The following is a 23,869-nucleotide window of genomic DNA, read 5'->3' on the forward strand; positions in this document are numbered from 1 at the left end:
CATCTGCCTACACCAAACCCCCAGGAAGAGCTCCAGTCGTTGAATCACATTTCTGTAGTGGTCAATGGTGTTGCTAGAACTTCCGTGTCAGTCCGTGACGTCATAGGGCTTAGAAAGACTATTTCCTATCAACTTACATTGGGAGAGAAGTCTGTCAATCAGTTTATAATGTTTTTTGAGGTCCATCAAATTCACAGTACTAACACTTATTGAATTTAAAGTTTAAATCAACAGGTCCTAAAAGTTGCAAAATGCGCTCAAAGCTGAATCTAGAGTTGTTTTCCTTTTCCATTCATTTGACTTAGCTGAAGATCCTGGAAAGATCTGGGTATTTTTGTTCTTGAGAGTCAGGCCATTTTGGCTTCATGCACCAGTGAGCCCTGCCTCGGACACTGTATCCAGTTCTCTTTAAACATCCATGGACTACTGTACACATTTGTGCCAATATTGGTGTTTGAAAACCTCCTGAGAAATATTGCATAAAATGAGTCGTGGTGTTCTGCATAATGGTTGTCAATATAATCATTTGAAATTGACTATTTTTGGTCCAGTCTAATTTTCTGTCATTATTCAACATTTTCTAGTAATAGCAATTGTTAATTAGGCTTTGGCCTACCATAGCATTGTCACATCGTCTTTTGTTATAGCATATATTTATCACTCATGTTCTACGGCATCATTAATTGGTACTTTTATTGGTCGTCACACAATCATTTATATTAAAAAAAAAAGTGCTAGTCTTCTGACCATCATTTCCGGTTTTTTCTGTATGGTCCTCACAACACTTTCATTTTGTGTATACTGACACATACTCATTGGGAACTCATGCATTGTTCAAAATTCTCACAATGTTGTTTCGACATTGGAAACGTGTCTGCGACAGTCAAATCTTTGTAAGTCATTCGGTGTAAGGCTGGAATACTTTTGACTATTTGACTTATACAAGAACAGTTTTTTTGATCATGCACATTACGGCCTCTTATGTATCAATGATCTAGGGTTAAGGATTTACGCAATTGTTTTTTGTTAGAAACTGGTTAAACAAAACAGATACTGTAAGAAATAAGATTCTTTATTCAATCACAGCTACTGAAAAAGAAACTAGCTATCTGCTAATGTAGAAAACAGAAAAGTGTAGTCTCATTTCACTTAGCACATACATATGCTGTGTCCACTGAGGGGGCACAGGGGCTAACGCTAATCTAACTAACAGTACAAACACATACATATATCAAAACATCACATCCTGCACACACAACAATGGCTCAAAAATAATTGTAAACGTGCATCTGCAGCTGAAAACTCAGAAAAATATATAAATTAATCCAAATCTGAAAATGCAGATTTAGGTAAAGGAAATGATCTTCAGCAAGCAATCAAACAAATATAATAATGTACTGTTTAGAAGTCCAAAATAAGTACATGACATAGCCCTAACAATGGCACATTACACACAAAGCTGCTGGCAGTGTTTCGTTGAACTCGTGGCATTCCATAAACCGTCTCTTGCTACAGCTAACACATACTAACACGTCCAATTCAACACCTTCTTGCAGTCTAGCTACCAACACTTCATGAGAAGAATGAAATAACAACTACAAAAGCCACCTTTGGATGTCTGCTGTTTTTATCTAAAATGTAGTACTTTCCATAACAGCTAGGAAACCTTTGAGGAAAGCAAACAGACATTTAGTATTGTAATTCAAATGTCAGTAAATCCCCACGCAGCAACATACCTTAACTGTTTTAATAAAACATCTGTATTTATAGCCTGGTGATATGGATTTTCTCTCAAAAGAAACTATAACACTGTTGTAATGAATGCCAATTAGTTAAGGGGCCCTATCATGCTCATTGTCAGTATGTCATATTAGTATTGTGTGTCTCTACTGTGACTTGTCTCCATGCTTTAATGTTCAAAAAGGAATTTATTTGCCTCTTTTCACCCTCTGTCTGAAACCAGACCTCAGTCTGCTCTGATTGGTTAGCTGGCCAGCTCTGTTGTGATTGGTCAACCATTTAGAGATGTCCCTTAGCACAATGTACTGGAGCGCTAGCCAATAGAATCGTGAGTGTTACATAGTGTTGTCACTATGTTACAGAACAAAGGAGTCCAAGGGAGTGTGTGGGAGAGAAACTCCCTCTGAAGGGAACACAGGGATTTGAGCCTTTGCAGAACATTTACATGCACAAAAACCTATAGAAACACACTTGAGGAAAAATCCAAAAGGCATGATAGGGTTTCTTTAAAGAAAGCCACTTTTTACACATAATTTGTTCAGTAGAACTGACTTCAATATTTGTGGCATAATACTTTGGAAAAACCAAAACGTGTGTGCTATTGTAACAATTAAAAAATATAGTGTAGTTAAAGAACAGGAGCTTTCCTCACAAAATGCTCCTTACAATTACACAGGGTCAAAACATTATTAACTTTTGTTGAGCTTTGATTTTTTTTTAAACACACAATCCTTCACAATTTCTTTAGATACTAGGTTGAAAACTGTACGTATCTTAACAAGTATGAGCAATCTAGAACATGTCATATGACCTGAACGATGTTGAATGTTGCTTTGGTTTCGGCTAGGTTCTGCAAATAATGGTGTAAGCAATCAAACAACTGGTAGGTACACTAAGCCACACAGGCATCACACACACAGTAGACATTGGACAAGTCAGAAAACATAACAAAATCTTGCTATTCTAAAACCTTCCTCGCTCTAGAGAAAAGCTCTATTGCATACTGTAAAAAGGTAAAGAACCAGTGTTTTGACGAATACTAAAAAACATGTTCTATATTATTTGCACATAAATAAATCTGCTCATTTGACTTCTGTTATGTTTAGTATTGACATGGTTTTTCTTTCTTTCACTGGTACAGAAAATATACTTTTATGAACGGCTGTTGCCATGGCGTTGTGACCCTGTGGTTCAAGTCTTCTTGTTGCCTGTGCTGGCCAGGGAAACATTACTGTTCAGCAGCCTGGTCTAGGATATGCCATTTCACTTTTGCCAACCCCCACTGGACAATGTTCAAATGTGACTGTGTGGCACAAGCATGACTCAACCTATAAACTAAACAGCAACACATCGGCAAGGTGTTTGTACTAGGTCCTACACATAAGAACATCTGCAAAGGGGCCCAGGAGGTTCTTGTTGAAGATACACCTGACCCACACCAGGTAGGTGGTGAAGGGCTTGATGTTCTCTGAGAACGTGTAGTTCTGCTGCGGAAGGATGTAAGGCATGTAGGTGTTCTCTCCCTGCTCCTGGATCCACACCTCGTACTTCAACTCTCTCACTTTCAGGTATTTCAGATTCCACGGGATCTGCCAGGAGACTGTGAGTTTAGCCTCATTAGTGGTTTGTACCGAGGTCTGACACTGGGGTTCTCTGACCCGGCCCGGATGAACTGTGCTGGCCGGTTTGGATCTTCTCACACTGGGCTTTGTCTTCATTCCCTCTTTAAGGACTTCCAAGAAGGACGGGATGTCCACCAAGGTGTCCTGGTAGATCCGGAAGAGCCACTCCGGGTTGCGACAGCACAGGTGCCTGGGCACATCTTTGCTCGCCAGGATTCGCTCTTGCTCCTCCTTCTCCAAGTGAGTAATGCCCCCTTGATCCCAAGGTTTATCTGGGTGGGTGATGGTGTTCTCCTCCTTGGTGTTCCTCCACGAGACATAGTGAAGATCCATGCCTGGAAGGGTGGCAAGGGTTTTATACGGGGTGTACTGTTCAGGGTTAACAGCAAAAGGGAACAACTCCACCACAACAGCTCCTCTAGGGAGGAAGAGTGAGGTGATTAGCTGAGCCCCATGCATACTGATTAACATGGAAGCCCCACTGATCACCTGGACGGTACTGGGGAAGGACTGTTCCTCTAGGGATACTGTGACCACTCTCATCTGGAACTCCTGGGCCAGCGCCATGATCAGCTCCGCCTCGTTCAGTATCAGCCGTGTTGTTGAACGACTAAACAGTACAATGTATTCATCCCTTTTCCCTTTCTCATCTTCAGAACTCCCTCCATCCTTCTCCTCTACCCTTGTGATGTTCATTTTGTCCATCAGAACCCTCGCAAACTGCCGGATCTCATTTCCTGACACCAACATGTTGGCTTTGGGCCCCTGCGGCTGAACAAACCCGTACTGGTACCAGGTGGTCATCTTGGACAAGCCCACGTAGGATTTAGTGAAACACATGAGCTTGCCAAAGTTCTTGAGCTGTTCTTTGAGCAGTGGCTGCTTGCTGCTTAGAAGTCGGTAGAGGTCAAAGTGCGGGCCTTCACCCCAACCCTCCATGAAAACCAAACGCGCCTCATCATCTAGGTCCGAGTACTGCATCATAGTGTAGAAGGCAGGGATCAGGTCATCGTGAAACACGTGCATTAGGTTATCTGGATTGAATCGGTTTAAAATAAGCGTCACATCCGGTACGAACACCGGTTTAGGCATAAACTTTAAAGCAGCAGCTGGGAGTTCTAAGAAGTTGAAGTACTGGGTGTTGTGATCCTCCACTGAGGACAAGTCCAGAAGGGCCGGCTGGAAGCGCCTGGAGCCCAGGTTTGGCAACATGACGGAGGAATTGGAGTGGAAGAACACAAACTCCTCCGCCTCAGAGCAGTAGCAGAGGTAGTCAAAGCGGCAGATGCGGTCGGTGTGCATCTTTCCGGTGCAGACCATGCGGGTGCCGTGATCCTGAAGAGCCTGAAGGGCAACATGGTAGTCGATGTGGGCCTGCGAGACCTCCTGGGACTGCTGGGTCATGTGCAGCTCTTCCTCAAGCAGGGCGGCGTGCTCACTCAGCTTGGAATACTTCCAAAGAAGAGCTGCGACTACAGAGACCAGCAACCCGTTAAGGAGTGCACCAATGCTCATCTTGCAGCCTGCCACTGAAGCCCGCATCACTGCTGCTGCACACCCACCTCACCACTCCAACTGGCCCCCGACCTCAGAGGGAAGTGACGAGACATCCGCCAACAGACGACAACTTGGGAAGAAAAGGAGGCAGAAGACGGCGGAGCAGGGGTTGACCATTGGGGGGAAACGGTAGTATAGGTGAGGAGAAAGCTAGGGAGGAAAAATAAGAGAGAACGTAAAGTTAGGATTAACATTCATAAAGTCAAACAAGAATTCACGATTAATGAAAATAATCACGTAATTATCAGTGCAGGAGAAACAAGATATTTAAATAATAAAGAATAGCAAGCCTATGATGCTGCAGTGCTCTTTATGTAAGCGATACCCCATCGTGATTTATGAGAGCAGATTTCCGCCCACGACTTAGGGAATAGAGGTTGTTAGCTTTGGCAGACAAATTAGACATTTTCCTAACCTTACCCTGTTACCCTTCCTGAAAATGTCATGACAAGTTGCGAGGAGGCACAGAGAGAAGAACCAGAGTATTTCTCTACTCATCTGCATACTGAGAGAACAAGTGAGTCATTGAGGGACACTAAATCAGACCAAGAGTTAACGGAGAGCAGCTGCCTGCAAACCCAGGGCAACTAGCATGCTCTAAACCCATCTGATGGCTCGCTGTTAACTTACAGCAAAGTATTCATTTATGACTTACTTTATACTATTCCCACAGACATGCCAATCAACTGCTTTCCATCTCTCTGGGGTCACTTTCCAACTCTTAGGGCTCTGACTTGTTCCTGTTACTCACCTTTATTGTGTACACGTTTTAGAATGTGTGGGAGAGAAACTCCCTCTGGAGGGAACTTTTCGATGTTTGCCTTTGCAGACCATTTACATGCACAAAAACGTATTGAATACAGGGGAAAAAACGAAACATACCTTAGTCTTTAATCATTTATTTTAGCATCCTTTTCTTTTTACATCCTAAAATAAGATAGGCTTTTATTGATCCCGGTAGGGAAGTACACGTGTTATAGCAGCAACAGAATAAGAGGTAAACACAGAGAACACACACAACCATAACAAGAATAAAACATGTCATACTGGGATTATGGATTATAATTCTTGTATGTGTAAACCTACTTGGCAACAAACCACTTTCTGATATCTGATGTTGCTTAGTTGTCAAGTTCTCTCCATGTCTCTTTCCTCTGTTGCTTTTGTTCTGCAGGAGCAGAGCAGAATCCCTGGACTATTTTTAACATCCAAACAAGTACAATATGTCACAAGCAACAGGATCTCTGTGAAGACACTCAGGTGCCTCAGTGAATGCACATGGGCATGCACACATTAAATGCACAGTGTTTCCCACAAATGGATCCCAGCGGGACGCCACAAATGGATCTCATAAAAAAAAAAAATTATTCTTTTTCTTTTTTTGGTGGTGGTCTAGTGAGGTGGGCTGATGATCGGAAGGTTGCGAGTTCAAATCCCGCCTGGAACACCACTACTAGTGTGCCCTTGAGTAAGGCCCTCAGTTACTCCAGGGGGAATGTCCCTGTAATCGGTCGTTGTAAATCGCTTTGGAATAAGGCGTCTGCTAAATGCAGACGCCTTATTCCTGCAATTATATCTTTGGGAGAATAAACCCCACAGATCCTCAACTCCGGTGTGTCACTCATTAACAACGCAACACAGAGCAACAAGAACGTTGTCTACAGTAGCCATGAACTCGCATGTATTTTCCTGTGGGCCACCCGAATAGGTTAAGGGGCTTTTGGCTTTTCTTGCCGGGCGAATCCAATTCTGTGGGAAACACTGATGCAGCACTACAAAGGACAATGTCAACTGAAAAGACACAAAGTACAGCTTAAAATACATGAAGAGCTGTCAAGAGATGCCCACACCAAGGGCAACTGGAAACAGAACAATGCGAGCATCGACTTAGGAAAGTTCAAAATGACGATGCTGCTCAGTTTCGGGCTGACCAGAGCACATTCATCTTTACAAGCAGGTAGTCTTGAGGATCTGTATCATCTATTGTCAAAGCAGCTGCAAGACAGCAAATATAACCGTCTACAACTGAGCCGTGGACATGAGAGCTGTTCAGAAACACTTCACAGAGCACTCACTGACTCTGTAGTTATTTAAAGTGACCTCGCAGACACGGAGCTTTGTATTTCATCAGCAGCGTGAAGTAGCGAGCCAAGACATAGCCCAAGAAGAGAAATGGTCAGAGCAGTTCCAAATACAGCATGAACACATGTTGACTTTCAGAGCAATGCCAACACTGGGTAATGCTCTCATGTCCATATTCTATTCCTGAGTATGTGCTCTTAAGTCTCCACTCGGAGCTGAATGTATCAGTCACTTGTGATAGCAGCTGTTGTTGACAATGAAGAATTAATAAGTGATCCTCCTTACAGACTGGTGTTTGCTCTCATAATGTTATTACCCACATAGTCCTAACCGTCCGTATTGAATTAAGCAGCATTTAAAATACAATTAGTTCATACAAATGTTGCCAAAATGTGTGATAAACGGTTTTTCACAAAGCTCCTATAATATAGAAAATATGTTTTGGGCCAGTGTTTACCTTTTAGATGAAATTGTGTTTGAGATCCCTAATTTCCATCTTGTAAATATTTAATTGACTTCCCCTACTAAACCCAAAATGTCTATAAACAGACATTAATGTCACACAAATCCTGAACACTATGGATATTAGTATGATTACACAATTACATTACATTGTAGCTTAAAGGTGGGGTAGGTACGTTTCAGAAACCGGCTCGAGATACACTTTTTGTTATATTCCATGGAATGCTCTTAACATCCCGATAGCAATGAATATCTTAAGTGCTTTGACAAAAAATCCATACAAAAATGTCATCTGTAGAAGCCGTAATACTGTAAAAAGTACAACCAATCCGTTTAGCCGGCCCGGCTAAAATAACTGGATGGCCTACTTGCCTGTCAGCCTTCCATCGGGGCACAAACTTATCTCGTGCCCTCATTGGTCATGTGCGCGTTCGTGTGTGTTGGAGGAGGGGCTCTATAAGGAAGTGGTAGATTTTCTCCGGTTGTGTATTTTCAAATTCTAGCGATCTCGAGTTGGTTTCTGAAACGTACCTACCCCACCTTTAACATCCTAACAAGAGGAGCTGCTTCAGAATCTCTGAGCTTTTCACAAGGTTATTATGAGCTTCAATTACAAACGGAAGAGGAAACGAAAATCTTCACTAAAATGTTCTTTAATAAACATAAATAAAAGTGAAACTTGGCCACTGACACATGTTATAATTAATTTGACACACTTGTCAGTTCAGTGAGGTTTGAGGAGGTTCATTGATAACCACTATGAATTACCAGAACATAGTAACTGTCAAATGTACAGGTACATCTGAATAGAAAGAAGAAACTTGAATCCTTAGACCAAAAGCTTGAAACCATCATTACTTTCAAAAATCACTCTAAATAATAATTCATATCAGATAATTCAACAACTTACATGAGTTTTGAAAATGGAGAAACAGCAGCTTTTGGCTAGACCCTAAACTAAAGGTAGCCTGCAAACTCATATTCTCCTGCACAGAGCAGCCCGTTAGTTTTGTGGAAAGTAGCAAAGAATGGCTTTCAATCAGAGCAGAAATGCAGTTAAAAGAGACAGAATAATGGGGAGGGCTACGAGTGTGCAAACCAAGACCCTGAAGAACGTCTCCTCACACACAGAGGAAAGGGAAGGGGAAACTAAAAAGAATGTACTAAAGAAATGTGATGTCTGTGATGAGATTACAGCAAATACTTTGTAAACTGAGCCGGTGCACCTAATCAATATGCTGAATCCTGTAGGGATGCTCCGATCGAGATCGGCCGATACTCACTCTCTACCGATCGATCGGTGCTCTCTAAACATGCCGATCGCGAGAGCCGATCGCAAGACGTAAAATACATGACACTTTTCTCTGTGTGCGGCAAAATAAGCTCGTCAAAATGGCTTCACCGGTCTGGCATTATTTTAAGGTGTCCGAAAAAGACAGTAAAATAGCGGTATGCAACGTGTGTGAAGCAGAAATCCTGCAGCTCCGCCCGCCGGACCGGTAAGCGGAGCGAAACACACAAGAGTTAAACCTAACACACTTAGCTATTTTATCTACTTCTGGAACAAGCTAAACTAGTTATTATAAATATATGTATTTTTCACTGTCGGGTAACTCATTACTGGATCAGTGAGCTGCATGAAATACTGACAGGCTGTCAGGAGAGAGAGAGAGAGGGGGGGGGGGAGGGAGAGAGGAAAAGAGAGCGCTTCCGCTCATTTCTCCCGTGTTATTATCCAAAGTGAATGTAAACTTAAATAATGTACATCATTTGAATGTAATAATTAAGTTGATTGTTGTTTGTGGAAGCTCCAGTGAATGAGCCCCATTAACTGAGTTTAAACATCACTTTAAATTGAAGATTTAACGTGATGTTTAAATCTTCCATTTAGGCCCCGCCCACTCGATCGGATCGGCGATCGGTATTGGCCGATACTGATTCCAGCGATCGGTGATCGGCCCCGAAATTGGCGATCGGAGCATCCCTAGAATCCTGCGTATCAGAAACAGCCAGATACGATGCAAATCAGATTATTATGCATGTTCAAATCGCTTTTAAATGTTGGGGTCAACGACTACATTTGAATGAAGGGGCATTGCTGCATATATTGTACTTTTAGAATATTTCATTGTGTTTTCCATAACTCTTCTTGTATTATTCAGAGAGCCTTCTGAACACATGAAATAGCTTCTGGTCTTGGAGTTGATGGACCATAAATACCACACAGGCAGCGTTGTGTTATTTTCATTTTCACAGCATGCACACACGGAAAGACTTTCAGATGTGCGCTAAACATGACATGTTACTGATGTTATATACACTAAGGACTCAGATGCATTGTTTACAGCCAAGATCACAGAACACATAGGAAGTGCTATTATCAAATGTATGGTCAGAAAATCACACTGAAGAATATGATCTTTTCTCAAAAAATATTATATTCATAATGTTTGCCTCCAATCAACACTAGATAGCTTTAACAGCTATACTGTAGCCCCAAAACACATTGTAAGATATTCTCTTCTATACAATAAAGATAGATAAATAGATAGAAACCCATCAAAAATATATAGGCTGACTGAACACAGATTCTTCTGATCTGAGATGTAAGTATGATCAATCATTCACTTAACCATTAATTTATTAAGTACATTTTTATATTCATAGGTTTTGATATTAACAGCAGAAGTCAAAGCAATACATGTATTACATAATGCATGTGTTAGCATATGCTAAACTATAACTGAACGTGCTCTGGAAGCTTCACAACTGGAAAGGTAGAGCACCGGCTAAAAGCAGACACACACACACACACACACACACACACACACACACACACACACACACACACACACACACACACACACACACACACACACACACACACACACACACACACACACACACACACACACACACACACACACACACACACACACACACACACACACACACACACACACGCACACACACACACACGCACACACAGGTGACACGGGTCCTTACCTCGGGCTATGCTGTAGAGACACACACAGATAGAGTGTCAGGAGACAGCAGCGTGTCCCCTCACTCGGTGCTCTGTGCTGGTGCTTACGGCTCCTGAAGCTTCTGAGCTAGCCTACTGAAGCTACTGAGGCTATTGAAGCTAGCCTACTGAAGCTAGCTGTCACAGAGAGAGGCAGCAGATGCCTGGATACCGCCGAGAAAATCCCGCGGTCAGGTCTCGCGATGACACTCCGAGGGTGACACTGATAATGCATGTTGTGCATATTTATCATGAAAAAGAAACGTTTCTTTCATCCGATAAAGCGGGTTGTGTGTTCTGAAGACGTTTATTCAAATACTCTTAAATGCAGAGATCAATCAATTAATTAAATGATGTGACTAAAATGTGAGTTAAATCCAGACTTTGTAGACTGTAATAAATCCATCTATGATCTACCGTTTACAATACATTGAGGGCCAAGTTCAAAGAAAAATATATTGAAAAATATTAGATACTAATCATGTCATGCAAAAGGTGATTAAGGACAGCTTAAACAGCTTTTGTGAGAAATACATTGAGAAAACATGTCTTATTCCTTTCACTAGATGTCACTAGACGCTTTTTTTGGGAAGACCAAGCTGGCTACACTGTCCCTCAATTATCACTTCCAATGCACACACATGTATGGGCCTAGAAATTGCGGAATAAAACCAAAATACTTAAGGAGGGTTTTCACATCGCCTGCTATTCAATAATAGGGTTGTTGGGCGATGTATTACACGTCTTGCTTATCTCAAAACACAATAATGCAAAACTGACTTTCATTAATGCAACAAACCATTACTTTTTTAATTAGATGCAAACTCAACCGTAAATAATGTGTTGAGTAAATATGGAATGATGTTTTCAGCAACCGTTTTTGTTTGACGTCAGAGCAGAATGCGGTTGGCGATGCTCTCGTGTTGCTTTCCAGTGTTCCTTGTAAGGACCTGACTCTAAATGTCTACAATTTGTCCCGCCAGAAAACGCTTTTCATTAACAATAAGAAGACACATATTTTCTCTCGCTTTAGTTTTTTCTGAAAAATCCCAATTTATGGTAGATTGAATGGCAACATTATAAAGGTTTATTATGATTTAATTCATCTATTAAACATATGTGATGCCCATATATTCAACAGGGGAAATCATTTGTATTGGTCCACAGTTTGACGGTTGTAAACATTTCGACACTGTTTTCAGCCCGTGAAAGCATCACCACAGCCCCAGTCGGCTGGAAGGATACACGGATCAGGCTGCCGCTGCCAGCTATGCAATGCCTCCTTTTACACATGAACCCTGGGCATAGGCACCTTCTGAGTGCCACGGTCAACCCCTCGTATTCTCTCATCATTTGCGACAAGCTTCTGTAGAGAGCTCCAAAAGGACCCAGGATACCCGGTAGAGACTGGAACAGGGGCGTTATGTTTACCGAAGCAAAGCTGAAGAGGTGAGCTGAGCGAGTAACTTTAGCTTGCTACATGCTAGGTAATCCGGATAGCTGTGTGATACCTGTGTACCTGTGTGGCCAGCGCATTGTTTCACAGCTAGCTAAACATGTTTGTGTATACATTAGTGTGGCTTTGTAATGAATAAAGGCAACCTTCTAACGTTAAAGAGCGAAAGCAGTTAACGTTAGTCACACAGTGAGCTAACGTTAATCAATCAATGGACAACGAGCTAGCCCATGTAACGTCAGGCTAACGTGTGCTACCGCCGGTCGGGGCCCGTCATGCAGCTGACTTCTGCCAACTGTAGTCTATGAAACTCCGCTCGAAACAAGTAGCTTGCTGTGCATTGGACAACTGGAAGCCTTATGTAGTTAAGACAAGTTTAACGTGGTTCATTGTAGCAGCACGATACAGCAGGCAGGACAAATGAGCTAACGTTAGTGTGGCAGCCATTCTGTGAAAACATGACAGATGCATATGATCACAATAACATTATTATGCTCAGTGTAAGGGAGGGTCTGCTGCATTCATATTATATTTGAAATCTTTCAGTGTGCTGAACATTTCCATTTGGACTCCTTTTCAGTTTAATTGCCAGCTTTGCCTATATGTATGTAGTCATTGTTTATTGAAACTGTTGTCATTTCATTTCATAAAGGCAGCTGGAGCCATGGGTTTTTCCCTCCACTTTCGATGAACTGAACTAAGCTGGACCCAAACAACTCATCCAACCTGACCCGGCCTACAGGGGGGACTCTCCTCTCCCCATCGCCCTCTCCAGCTATGGCAGGCTTCAAGCGGGGCTACGATGGCAAGATTGCTGGGCTATATGATCTGGACAAGACGCTGGGCCGTGGCCACTTTGCCGTGGTCAAGCTGGCACGCCACGTCTTCACTGGGGAGAAAGTTGCGGTGAAGGTGATCGACAAGACTAAGCTAGACACCGTTGCTACAGGCCACCTCTTCCAGGAGGTCCGCTGCATGAAGCTGGTCCAGCACCCCAACATTGTGCGCCTGTATGAAGTTATAGATACTCAGACTAAGCTTTACCTCATCTTGGAGCTAGGGGATGGTGGGGATATGTTTGACTACATCATGAAACATGAGGAGGGTCTGAATGAAGAGCTTGCAAAGAAATATTTTGCCCAGATTGTCCATGCTATCTCCTACTGCCATCGGCTGCACGTGGTGCACAGGGATCTTAAGCCAGAGAATGTGGTGTTCTTTGAGAAACAAGGGCTCGTCAAGCTCACCGACTTTGGATTCAGCAACAAGTTTCAACCGGGGAAGAAGCTGACGACCAGTTGTGGATCTCTGGCATACTCTGCCCCGGAAATACTGCTGGGTGATGAGTATGATGCTCCAGCCGTAGGTATGTAAAACATGTAGGCTGATGAATGATGCAAAAGTGAAGTGAGTGTTATTTAGAAAATAATAATAGATAGGATGCAGTACTACCAGATTGGATTCTTGAAGGGGCCATATTATGCTTATTTTCAGGTTCATATTTGTATTATGCAACTTTAATGTTGAAAAAGCTCTTTATTTTTCTCATACTTCCTGTGCTGCAGCACCTCTTTTCACCCTCTGTCTGAAACCAGAGCCCAGTCTGCTCTGATTGGTTAGCTGGCCAGCTCTGTTTAGAGATGTCCCGCCCCTAGCCTCCCACGTTACTTAGTGATGTCTTTGTGTTATGAAAGTAAACAAAGGGGTCCAATCGTTTCGATTCAGTCTGTGGCAGAGAAACTCCCTCTGGAGGGACCTTTGGATTTGAGTCTTTGCAGATGCCCCAAAACCTACATAGCACACCGGGAAAACGAAACCCCCCAAAAAGCACAATAGGGCCTCTTTAACTAGTCCTTTGTGTAAGCCCATTTCGTAGTGTGGCCACTTTATGCTTTCGCACAGAGACAGTTGTGGTTGTTTGTTGATCTTTAATGATTCAGAGTTTATTTAAAGTCTGATGGAACAGAATTGTTACACATGGCACTAACATCATGTCACTGTGTTAAAAAGCAGGCTTTTGGCATTATCAAAGTCATATTAAAGCCAGCTTCAGCACAGTGGAGTAATTAGGTTAGCACCTGTTTGACACAGTTTTGTGTGCTAGTTTGCTTCCAGGGCCTGACCACTTGTTCTGTTGGCCAAGCTTTGCTTTGTGTTTTCATTGCCTACACGTCAAACAGCAATCCATCACATGCCAGAACCAGTGCGAAAAAGTACACGTCCCACCGTCCGGGACTTGTTATTTACAATATCGGACAAGTAGATCTTTCAATTGACTTGTCCGGCGGACAAGTGACGTTTATTGACAAATTATTGATACATTCAGTTTACAAAAGGCAGAACTCATTCGCAAATTGTACGTTTCCGCTAGTGTTCGTTTAGAAATGTTAGTTTCGGTTCTGCTTGTCGATTCCTAAGGAAATGCATCTCGCCGCTTTCTGTACAGTTAGACGGGGGCGGGGCGGAGCGGGAAGTGTAGCACAGTGGCCGGGTTGGGAAGCAAAACTCGGTTCCGAGTAGGAACAAATAACAATTGTCCGGTACCGGGATTAATAAGAGTTGTGAGGACAGGAGGCGAGACCGAGCCCCGCGGACTGCAGCTCTCTCTATCCTCCGTATCAGCTGATCGCTGCACAGTGCAGCTCAGCGTCTCTCTCTCTCTCTCTCTCTCTCTCTCTCTCTCTCTCTCTTTCTACACACAGCAGATCCGCTGCCCGTTTAACAGCCTCATCTTTGTCAAACTTTCTATGTTCTTTCTCGAATGAAGGTTATTACGCGTTTTAGCTCCTGTGTTGTTAATATTGATGCCATTTCCTTTATGAAGTAAAGCAGCCTCCCTGTCTGTGTCCTCGCGCTGTCCTCACATCCCCGGACCCCCAGACTCGGAGGAGCAGGGATGTCAGTATTGTTTATGAAGCAGGGTATAGAAAGTAGCTACATTATTGAAATGAAAATTCTATTTATTTACTTTTACAAACAGTGAGCAGCTGGGCAGCTGCACAATGTGTATTGCAGGACATGTGTAAGCGTGCAAGCGTCTTTGAGTTGTTGAAAAGTGCTAGGCCTATAGGCTATACATCTAATGTGTCATTATTATTATTAGGTTATGTCCTATGTGTTGGAGATGTGTGGTTGGACTCTGTCTCACAGGCAGGTTGCAGTGTAACATCAGAGGAGACTGGGCCAATTGTACATTCTCAAACTGCACCACTTATAACTAACTAAACAATTCAGAGATTATTTTTATATAATTGTATTCAATAACCGTAAGAAATTAAACAGTATGAAGTGATTTGTAAATAGGAATACAGATTTGACTTAATGTTTTCATAAATATATTTTTCTCCCAGTTTGTCATGGGACTTATTTTGACCCTCTCAAAGAACCGGAATCGAGAACCAAAAATAACCGGAATCGAAAAGCAGAACCGGAATCGTTAAAATCCAAACGATACCCAACCCTATGTGTGATGCAGTAAAATCTTACCGCTCACTTACTTTAGCGGTTCATAAAAACCGTGGGAAAATGTAAAATACGATGACGAAGAAGTAAATTGCCAAACTCACTTGTCCATGGACAAGTACTCTCTAAAAACTTGTTCTCACACTGAGACCCCTGTGCAACAGCATATGAGTTGGACTTTTTTTAAAGATCAAGCTGTGGAAAGCTTTACGATGCTAACAGCCATTGACGCTGGTCATTTTGCAGGCGGCCAGTGGCCATGTACAACCAGGTCAGCTCTTTTAGCACTGATGTTTTATGGGTGTCCCATTGCTCTAAATCAGTGTTTCTCAAACTTTTTCATACCAAGGACCAATTAAAGGTGGGGTAGGTAAGTTTGAGAAACCGGCTCGAGATCGCTAGAATTTGAAAATACACAACCGGAGAAAATCTGCCACTTCCTTACAGAGCCCCTCCTCCAACACACACGAACGCGCACATGACCAATGAAAGCACGAGATAAGTTTGTGCCCCGATGGAAGGCTGACAGGCAGGCAGGCCATCCAAAAAAAAACGCCAACAGCTTTACCTCACCCTAGAGCAGGGGTCTGCAACCTTTTTGACCAAAAGAGCCATTTCGCTCCTTTTCCCCAAAAAATGTTTTGTCTGGAGCCGCAAAACATATTTCATAGTTTTTTATTGTTATATCAGACAAAAACTACAGTTTTTTTTGCATTTATTAGGCTATTTATTACATGATATAAAACTGTTAACCTCTAATAAGAAACAAAGAACTTTTATAAGGAGAATTAAAAATAATACACAGGCCTACTTTAAAATAAATTAAACACAGCACTTGGGGAGTCCTCTGCAAATGGGCCCACTTTGAAATAAATAAAACATATATCTGCACCCTAAAAAGAGTTAAAGATAAGAATGGAGAAACCAGCTCGAGTGCGCTAGAATTTGAAAGTACACAACCGGAAAAAATATGCCTCTTCCTTCAGACTTTCTTACAGAGTCCCTCCTCCAACACACACATGACCAATGAGGGCACGATATAAGTTTGTGCCCAGATGGAAGGCTGACAGGCAGGTAGGCCATCCAGTTACTTTAGCCGGGCCGGCTCAGATGATTGGTCGTGCTTTTTACAGCGCTACGGCTTCCACAGATTAATTTTTGTATGTATTTATTGTCAAAGCATTTAATATATTCATTGCTATCGGGACGTTAAGAGCATTCCATGGAATATAACAAAATAGTGTAAATAAATTACATACCCCATTGAATTATGACTGACGCTCGTCAGCTGTCTTCCTCTCCCTCGTAAAGGCTGCACCACCGTTGACAACTTCTCTCTACATATCAAACATACCGGTAAACCAGCATCGTTTGCTGTGAAAGCATACAACTCTGTCCACGCAGAATTAAATCCTGTGTTCCTCCGGTACTTTTCTTTGATTTATCCATAGTTCGCTCATCGAGCCGGGGGTCAGGTTATTCGCCTCCAAGAAAAGGCGCTCGCGCGGGACCGGAGCAGGATGTGACGCATATTTTAGTTGACCTAATTAAAACCGTTTTGTTTTTTATTTATGTCTCACAGTATCACCTCAAAATACAACATACGAAACATTTTCAACCATGCAACAAAATATAAATAGTCCTACAAATACTTTTATTTTATTTCCTTCTTATTTTTGTCTAAGCTCAAGGGAGCCAGAGCAGAGGGCTTAAAGGGCCGCATGCGGGCAGGGGTTGCCGACCCCTGCCCTAGAGCTTAATGATGGAGGGAATGTCAGGAAACATGAAGAGGGGGTGAATTGGGAGGCGTGTGGTGCAGTGGGTAGTGCATTGGAGTTGGGACCAGGGGGACACAGGTTCAAACCCCACTGCACATCAGCGTGTCGTTGTGTCCCTGGGGATTGCCCACAGTACTGAGTTAGTCGCTTTGGATACAAGCGTCTCAACAAGTAACATGTCATGTAAAATGAACTGCTGGATGATGGGTTTTGTTGCTGCTGCAGGTTCTCTTCCAAAAGTTTCTTATTGTATTAACCTGTAGCATGAGCTGTGACATGAAGCAATAGATTTTTGATATGATATATTTTTAATGTATAGTAAATAACTGGTTCCCATTTGGGGGAAAAGGCAGGTTTTTCTCTTCTTATCTGGCTGTAAATACAAGAGAAGACTCATCTATTATTCCATGACTTTACTCACGGCTTTCATAGTTTTGGTATCGTGTCAACACTGTGGTGAATTACAAACTTACATTCATAACATTAGGATATTTAATGGAAACGGTAAGTGTTCACACACAAAGAAAAACTGTGTTGTGCAATCCCCCAAACCCTTTATCACACAAACTTACGGTGGCCCTGAAGTGCAAGACACCACAGCATTTCAGAAAACACTACAGCATTTCACAAAACACTACAGTATTTCAGAAAACGTCACAGCATTTCAGAAAACACCAGCATTTCAGAAAACGCCGCAGTATTTCAGAAATCGCCACAGCATTTCACAAAACACCACAGCATTTCACAAAACACCACAGCATTTCAGAAAACACTACAGCATTTCAGAAAACACTACAGCATTTCACAAAACACAACAGCATTTCACAAAACGCCGCAGTATTTCAGAAAACGTCACAGCATTTCAGAAAACACCACAGCATTTCACAAAACGTCACAGCATTTCACAAAACACTACAGCATTTCACAAAACGCCACAGCATTTCACAAAACACTACAGCATTTCACAAAACACAACAGCATTTCACATTGGACGGAAAGGGTATTCCTTTAGGGAGAACACTTCTTGTTTGTGATTGGACAGAGCCAGCTAGAGAAGCACTGCTGTGATTGTTTTTTTTTTCTGCCAGTCAAGAAATGACGCTTCGTGATTGGTCAACACCCGACAGCGAAATATGTCCCAACACATGACACATCAGCCGTTAGCACACACTCAGAGAGCTCACAGCTCCTCATATCTGTTCAGAAACTGGACACAAGTTAAACATGTACAAACCACAGACTGTCTATGTCATGGCGAATACAGTCGCTGCTTTATTTATGTCTGTATGACAGCTACAGGTTAGTTTAGCCTGATGGATCCGATTCCATTCAGAAAACACGCTTTTTAATTATATATATATATATATATATATATTAGGGCTGTCAAACGATTACAATTTTTAATCAGATTAATCACAGCTTAAAAATTAATTAATCATGATTAATCACCATTCGAACTATGTCCAAAATATGCCATTTATTTATGTATATTGTTGTGGGAATGGAAAGATAAATGAAAGAAGGCGGATATATCAATTTAACATACAGAATATATGTTTATTATAACATTTTTCTGCATGTCAAAATGAAAGACAGCCCACACACCTATCAATCATCAAACCGTGGGGTCTTAATTCATTACGTGTTGATTTCTATCAACGGGGAGTACTTCAGGAAAGTCGACAGAGGGGGGGGGGGGCTAGTGGAGTACTTTGTGACCACAGTGTGAACGTTGTGATCAGCTGTTTTAGCGCAGTTCTCCAGTGAAGGGGGGAGTCTCCCTCCGCAGCCGGTTGGCGTAGTTTTGGCACAGTTCCGTTGTACAGACCGACGTTAACAGCAGCCCTGTCTGTGCACACGGAGACCGACTCTGTCGTCCGGGGATCGAACCGCCTTCTGGAAAAGCTTCACAAGTACGTCGGTACGCAAATGCGCTTTGTGACACAAGTGACGGTACGCATTTCAGATTACGCACATAACCTGCGTACCAGTTATGTGCACCCCTGTACCAGAGCCATATTATTACTATTATATGGCTCTGCCCTGTACTACAGCAAGAGTGTTCTCCGTCGGGACTTCCTGCAACAACACCACGCCGTTATCAAAGATGTTCTATTGAGAACACGATCACTACGTGACAAAAGTTTTCAAAACCGTGGCTACTGAAATCAATCTTACTAACTGCCGTCTGTGCACTTTACTCCGCGAGTTGGCAGACTTTATTTTGCTTACTTTAACATCATTTCTCATGGTGGGGCTAAGCCATTTCTTGGTATGGGTGTAGCCTACCCCAGCCATACCCTGGCGCTGCCACTGGTGGCATGTATGGGGCGGGCCATTCTGCACATGCGTTAAATGCGTTAAATATTTTAACGCAATTAATTCAAAAAATTAATTACCGCCGTTAACGCGATAATTTTGACAGCACTAATATATATATATTTTTTAAATATATATAGCACCAAATTGCAAATAATCTATAACAACTGTCACTTTTCACATTGAACATGTGCTCTTTTATTAAATAAACTAAACGCTTTCATTTTAAGTTGTAAGTTTAGTGTTTTTGACCCTAAGAAACACTGATGCATTAATCAATAACAATACTCCACAGCTCCTCTCTCTGAGTTAAAAAATATATCCCAATGCCACAAAATGCATCAGTGACGTTGAAATCTTGTCTCCAGAAAACAAAAAACTGAAACAAGCGGTATCAGTGACTGTGTGTTTGATGTGGCTCTTTGCAGTAACATAGAAAAAATGTGGCTCTTAACCTCTGACTGGTTGGCCACCCCTGGATTAGAGCGATGCGAATATTGGGTGGTCTACCATAGTATTTACATGGAGATAAGCCCCTTAAAAACTATGAATTAATAAAGCATTAATTCTGTGTTTACTCCTGTCATTCAAACAAGACGCTGGAGAGGGGGCGGGCCGTATCTCCATGTAATCGGAATCGGATCGATCAGGCTAAACTAACCTGTAGCTGCTCCGTCCAAACTCACAACAACGTCATACAGACATAAATAAAGCAGCGACTGTATTCACCATGACATAGACAGTCTGTGTTTTGTATATGTTTAACTTTTGTCCAGTTTCTGAACAGATATGAGGAGCTGTGAGCTCGGAGTGTGTGTGCTAACAGCTAACGGCTGATGTGTTGGGCCAATCACGCAGCGTCATTTCTTGACTGGCAGCAAAATCAACCAATCACAGCAGTGCTTCTATGGCTGGCTCTGTCCAATCACAAACAAGAAGTGTTCTCCCTAAGGAATACCCTTTCCGTCCAATATGAAATGCTGTTGTGTTTTGTGAAATGCTGCGGCGTTTTCTGAAATGCTGCGGCGTTTTCTGAAATGCTGCGGTGTTTTGTGAAATGCTGTTGTGTTTTGTGAAATGCTGTTGTGTTTTGTGAAATGCTGTGGCGTTTTCTGAAATGCTGTTGCGTTTTGTGAAATGCTGTTGCGTTTTGTGAAATGCTGTTGCGTTTTGTGAAATGCTGTGGCGTTTTCTGAAATGCTGTGGCGTTTTCTGAAATGCTGCCTGTGGCGTTTTGTGAAATGCTGTGGCGTTTTCTGAAATGCTGTTGCGTTTTCTGAAATGCTGTTGCGTTTTGTGAAATGCTGTTGCGTTTTGTGAAATGCTGTGGCGTTTTCTGAAATGCTGTGGCGTTTTCTGAAATGCTGCCTGTGGCGTTTTGTGAAATGCTGTGGCGTTTTCTGAAATGCTGTTGCGTTTTCTGAAATGCTGTTGCGTTTTGTGAAATGCTGTTGCGTTTTGTGAAATGCTGTTGCGTTTTGTGAAATGCTGTTGCGTTTTGTGAAATGCTGTTGCGTTTTGTGAAATGCTGTGGCGTTTTGTGAAATGCTGTGGCGTTTTCTGAAATGCTGTGGCGTTTTCTGAAATGCTGCCTGTGGCGTTTTGTGAAATGCTGTGGCGTTTTCTGAAATGCTGCCTGTGGCGTTTTGTGAAATGCTGTGGCGTTTTCTGAAATGCTGTTGCGTTTTGTGAAATGCTGTGGCGTTTTCTGAAATGCTGTGGCGTTTTCTGAAATGCTGTTGTGTTTTGTGAAATGCTGCGGCGTTTTGTGAAATGCTGTGGCGTTTTCTGAAATGCTGTGGCGTTTTGTGAAATGCTGTTGCGTTTTGTGAAATGCTGCGGCGTTTTGTGAAATGCTGTGGCGTTTTGTGAAATGCTGCAGCGTTTTGTGAAATGCTGTGGCGTTTTGTGAAATGCTGCGGCGTTTTGTGAAATGCTGCGGCGTTTTGTGAAATGCTGTGGTGCTGTGGATATATTTCTTAATTCAGTTGTGTTATATGTGATATAACATAGCGATTTTATAATGAAAAATCTGCAGGGTCTATATTGTAAAAAAAATGATAAGTTGTATGTAGCTGTGTGATAAGGCTTTTCCATTCTATGTATTAGTAGTGGACCACCATCTGCACGGGTTGTGCTAAGAAGCATCTCCCACCCTGCACACAGTGGTATTGATGGTCTCTGTCTGCAGCTCACTATACTCATGGAGCTGAGCATAGGGCTGCTTTTGACCAAAGCCTTTTCACCTATAGTTGTCTGTTCTAGTGGTCTGTCGAGTAGGCATGGCCATTTTTTATATATTATGACTATCATATTTTCAGTTTCAGGGCTGAGGAAAATCATTATTAGAAGCGCAGGGACTGAATCTTAATTTGTGCCAGAACAAGCAGCAAAGACTCATTTATTGTTCTCAACACAGTATAGCATAAATGACATCCTCACACACAACTAATGAATGTGTAACATACAACAAAATAAGTAAACAATCATTTGAAAAAGGTTTATTTTGTAAATGCTGGTGAGCTTAAGGGAGCGTTCTCATTTATTGCTATCATGCCAGTGGCCTCCCATCCACCACTGTCTGGTCCTCCCAGTCCATCTTCATTGCACTGCTCCCGTCTTCTGCCTTCTCTTCTTCACCAGTCTTCATTGATACCTGCTGCTGCTTTTCTTTCTTTCTTTGAGGAGAGACTACTGGCATGCTTCAGATCAGAAGTGATGTTTCAGGTTGACATATGAAAGACCCTTTTCTGCATGCAGAGTTTTGCACGTCACCTTCTTGGGGTTTTCTTTACACAATCCCACACTTTGGATTTCCTGCCCGACCTAATAAACGTAATGACCTGGAACAGCTCCAGTATAAGTTTGAGGGCTTTTCCAGCTGACGCGACACAGCTCAGACTGAGGCTGCGGCCCCACGAGGACGAAAACGGCTAAACGCATAGGATTAACGCAAACGCAATCGCAAACGGCTTCCGTCCACATGCAATAATTATCCGGATAGTGTCTGCCCACACGAGACCGCTCCGTTTAGCTCCAACCGCTGGAGAAGCTGCAGTACATATGCAGGAGCCTGTAGGTGGCGCTGTAACTTCCTCCACAAAAGCAGCGAAGAAGAAGGTTGTCATGGTTGCCCTTCTGTTTATTCTCCGCGGTGGGGGCCGAGGGAACCGGGCAGAGTTTTTCGCCAGTCAGCGTGTATTAAAGTTTAAATCTTCCGGACAAAATTATAAAAGTGCCGGTCAAAGGTCTTCTTTGTTATTTATTGAGCTTTAAAACAAATGAATAACGACTCTATATAATATAATGATAAAATACACGGAGCCTCTCTTTTTCCTCCCTCTCTTCGGACAGCGCCAGTGTCTGTCTCATGCAGCAGCTCATCCAGTAATCGGTGACCCGGCCGACTGTAAAAATAAACATATTTATAACTAGTTTAGGGAGTTTGAGAGGTAATTAAAATAGCTAAGGGTGATGATCAGACTTGAAGTGTGTGTTTTGCTGCAGAGGGAGGAGCTGCAGGTGAGCAGAGCTGCGTGTCTCCGTCCTGTCAGATTAGACTTCACTCGCGAGAGAAAGATAAATAATCTGAATTCAGGGTGCAGTTTACTTTGACGTGGGGGTGAGCAGCAGAGGTGGGGAGAGGCGGGGCTATTGCCTCATCATTATTGCTGTAGATGTTGCACAAACAACTGTAGCATGGTCAATAGCGTCCGGAGCACGATAGCAACTCTGCGATCCGCCATTGTTGTTGTTGTTGGTGGCGAAACACTTCAGCACTGGCGCGGGGTAAGCGGAGGTGAGCAGAAGAGGTGGGGAGAGGCGGGGCTATTGCGCAATCACTATCAGTGATCTGAAAATGTCCGTATAGGGCGCACACACGGAGCTGTTTGACCCCCCAGAGAGTGGCGTATGCATTTCTATCCACCTTGGGACCCGTTGTCGTTTCCTCAGTCGTTTAGTGCCATATTCGGTCGTCCTCGTGTGGCCGAACGGTCTATATGACACTAAACAGTAACGCAAACGACCAAATTCGTCCTCGTGGGGCCGCAGCCTGATAGACTAATCAACATTGCTCGACTAAGACTTTTTTTTTTTAATTGACAAAAGTTAGATTAAATGAAGAGGCAGCTGAGCAAGACTTCAGTGGGCCAAACACTTTGCTCTCTGCCAGGGAGCTGTCCTGAATGTGGTATGCTTTGGCGGTGCTTGTAATTGCAGCAGTGCTACTTTTGGTTGTGCTGTGCAGCAGTTGTTGGGCTGAGAGCGCTCTGGTAATGTGTGGTGTGTGCATTACGGAGCAAGTTAGTGACGTTTTGCACATGCTCTTGTGGGCTTTGTGATGTTGTGGCCAGAGCCATGTGAC

General features: G+C 42.7%; 2 protein-coding genes across 2 annotated transcripts in view; one reads left to right on the forward strand and one right to left on the reverse strand.

Moving 5' to 3' along the window:
* Positions 1 to 761: 761 nt before the first annotated feature.
* Positions 762 to 10,661, reverse strand: pomgnt2 (protein O-linked mannose N-acetylglucosaminyltransferase 2 (beta 1,4-)). The gene is made up of 2 exons (XM_034103302.2): positions 10,470 to 10,661; positions 762 to 5,069 (listed from the first exon to the last, which is right to left on the reverse strand). The coding sequence occupies exon 2, from the start codon at positions 4,902 to 4,904 to the stop codon at positions 3,108 to 3,110; it is 1,797 nt and encodes a 598-aa protein (XP_033959193.1). The 5' UTR covers positions 4,905 to 5,069; positions 10,470 to 10,661; the 3' UTR covers positions 762 to 3,107.
* Positions 10,662 to 11,670: 1,009 nt separating this feature from the next.
* Positions 11,671 to 23,869, forward strand: part of snrka (SNF related kinase a) — a 38,068-nt gene continuing 25,869 nt past the window's right edge. The window contains exons 1-2 of the mRNA XM_034102611.1: positions 11,671 to 11,937; positions 12,597 to 13,310. Coding sequence (XP_033958502.1) covers positions 12,722 to 13,310 — 589 coding nt within the window. The 5' untranslated portion in view covers positions 11,671 to 11,937; positions 12,597 to 12,721. The remainder of the gene's footprint in view (positions 11,938 to 12,596; positions 13,311 to 23,869) is intronic.

This window comes from Pseudochaenichthys georgianus, chromosome 16 (genome assembly GCF_902827115.2).
Source record: "Pseudochaenichthys georgianus chromosome 16, fPseGeo1.2, whole genome shotgun sequence".
NCBI classification, from domain to species: domain Eukaryota; kingdom Metazoa; phylum Chordata; class Actinopteri; order Perciformes; family Channichthyidae; genus Pseudochaenichthys; species Pseudochaenichthys georgianus.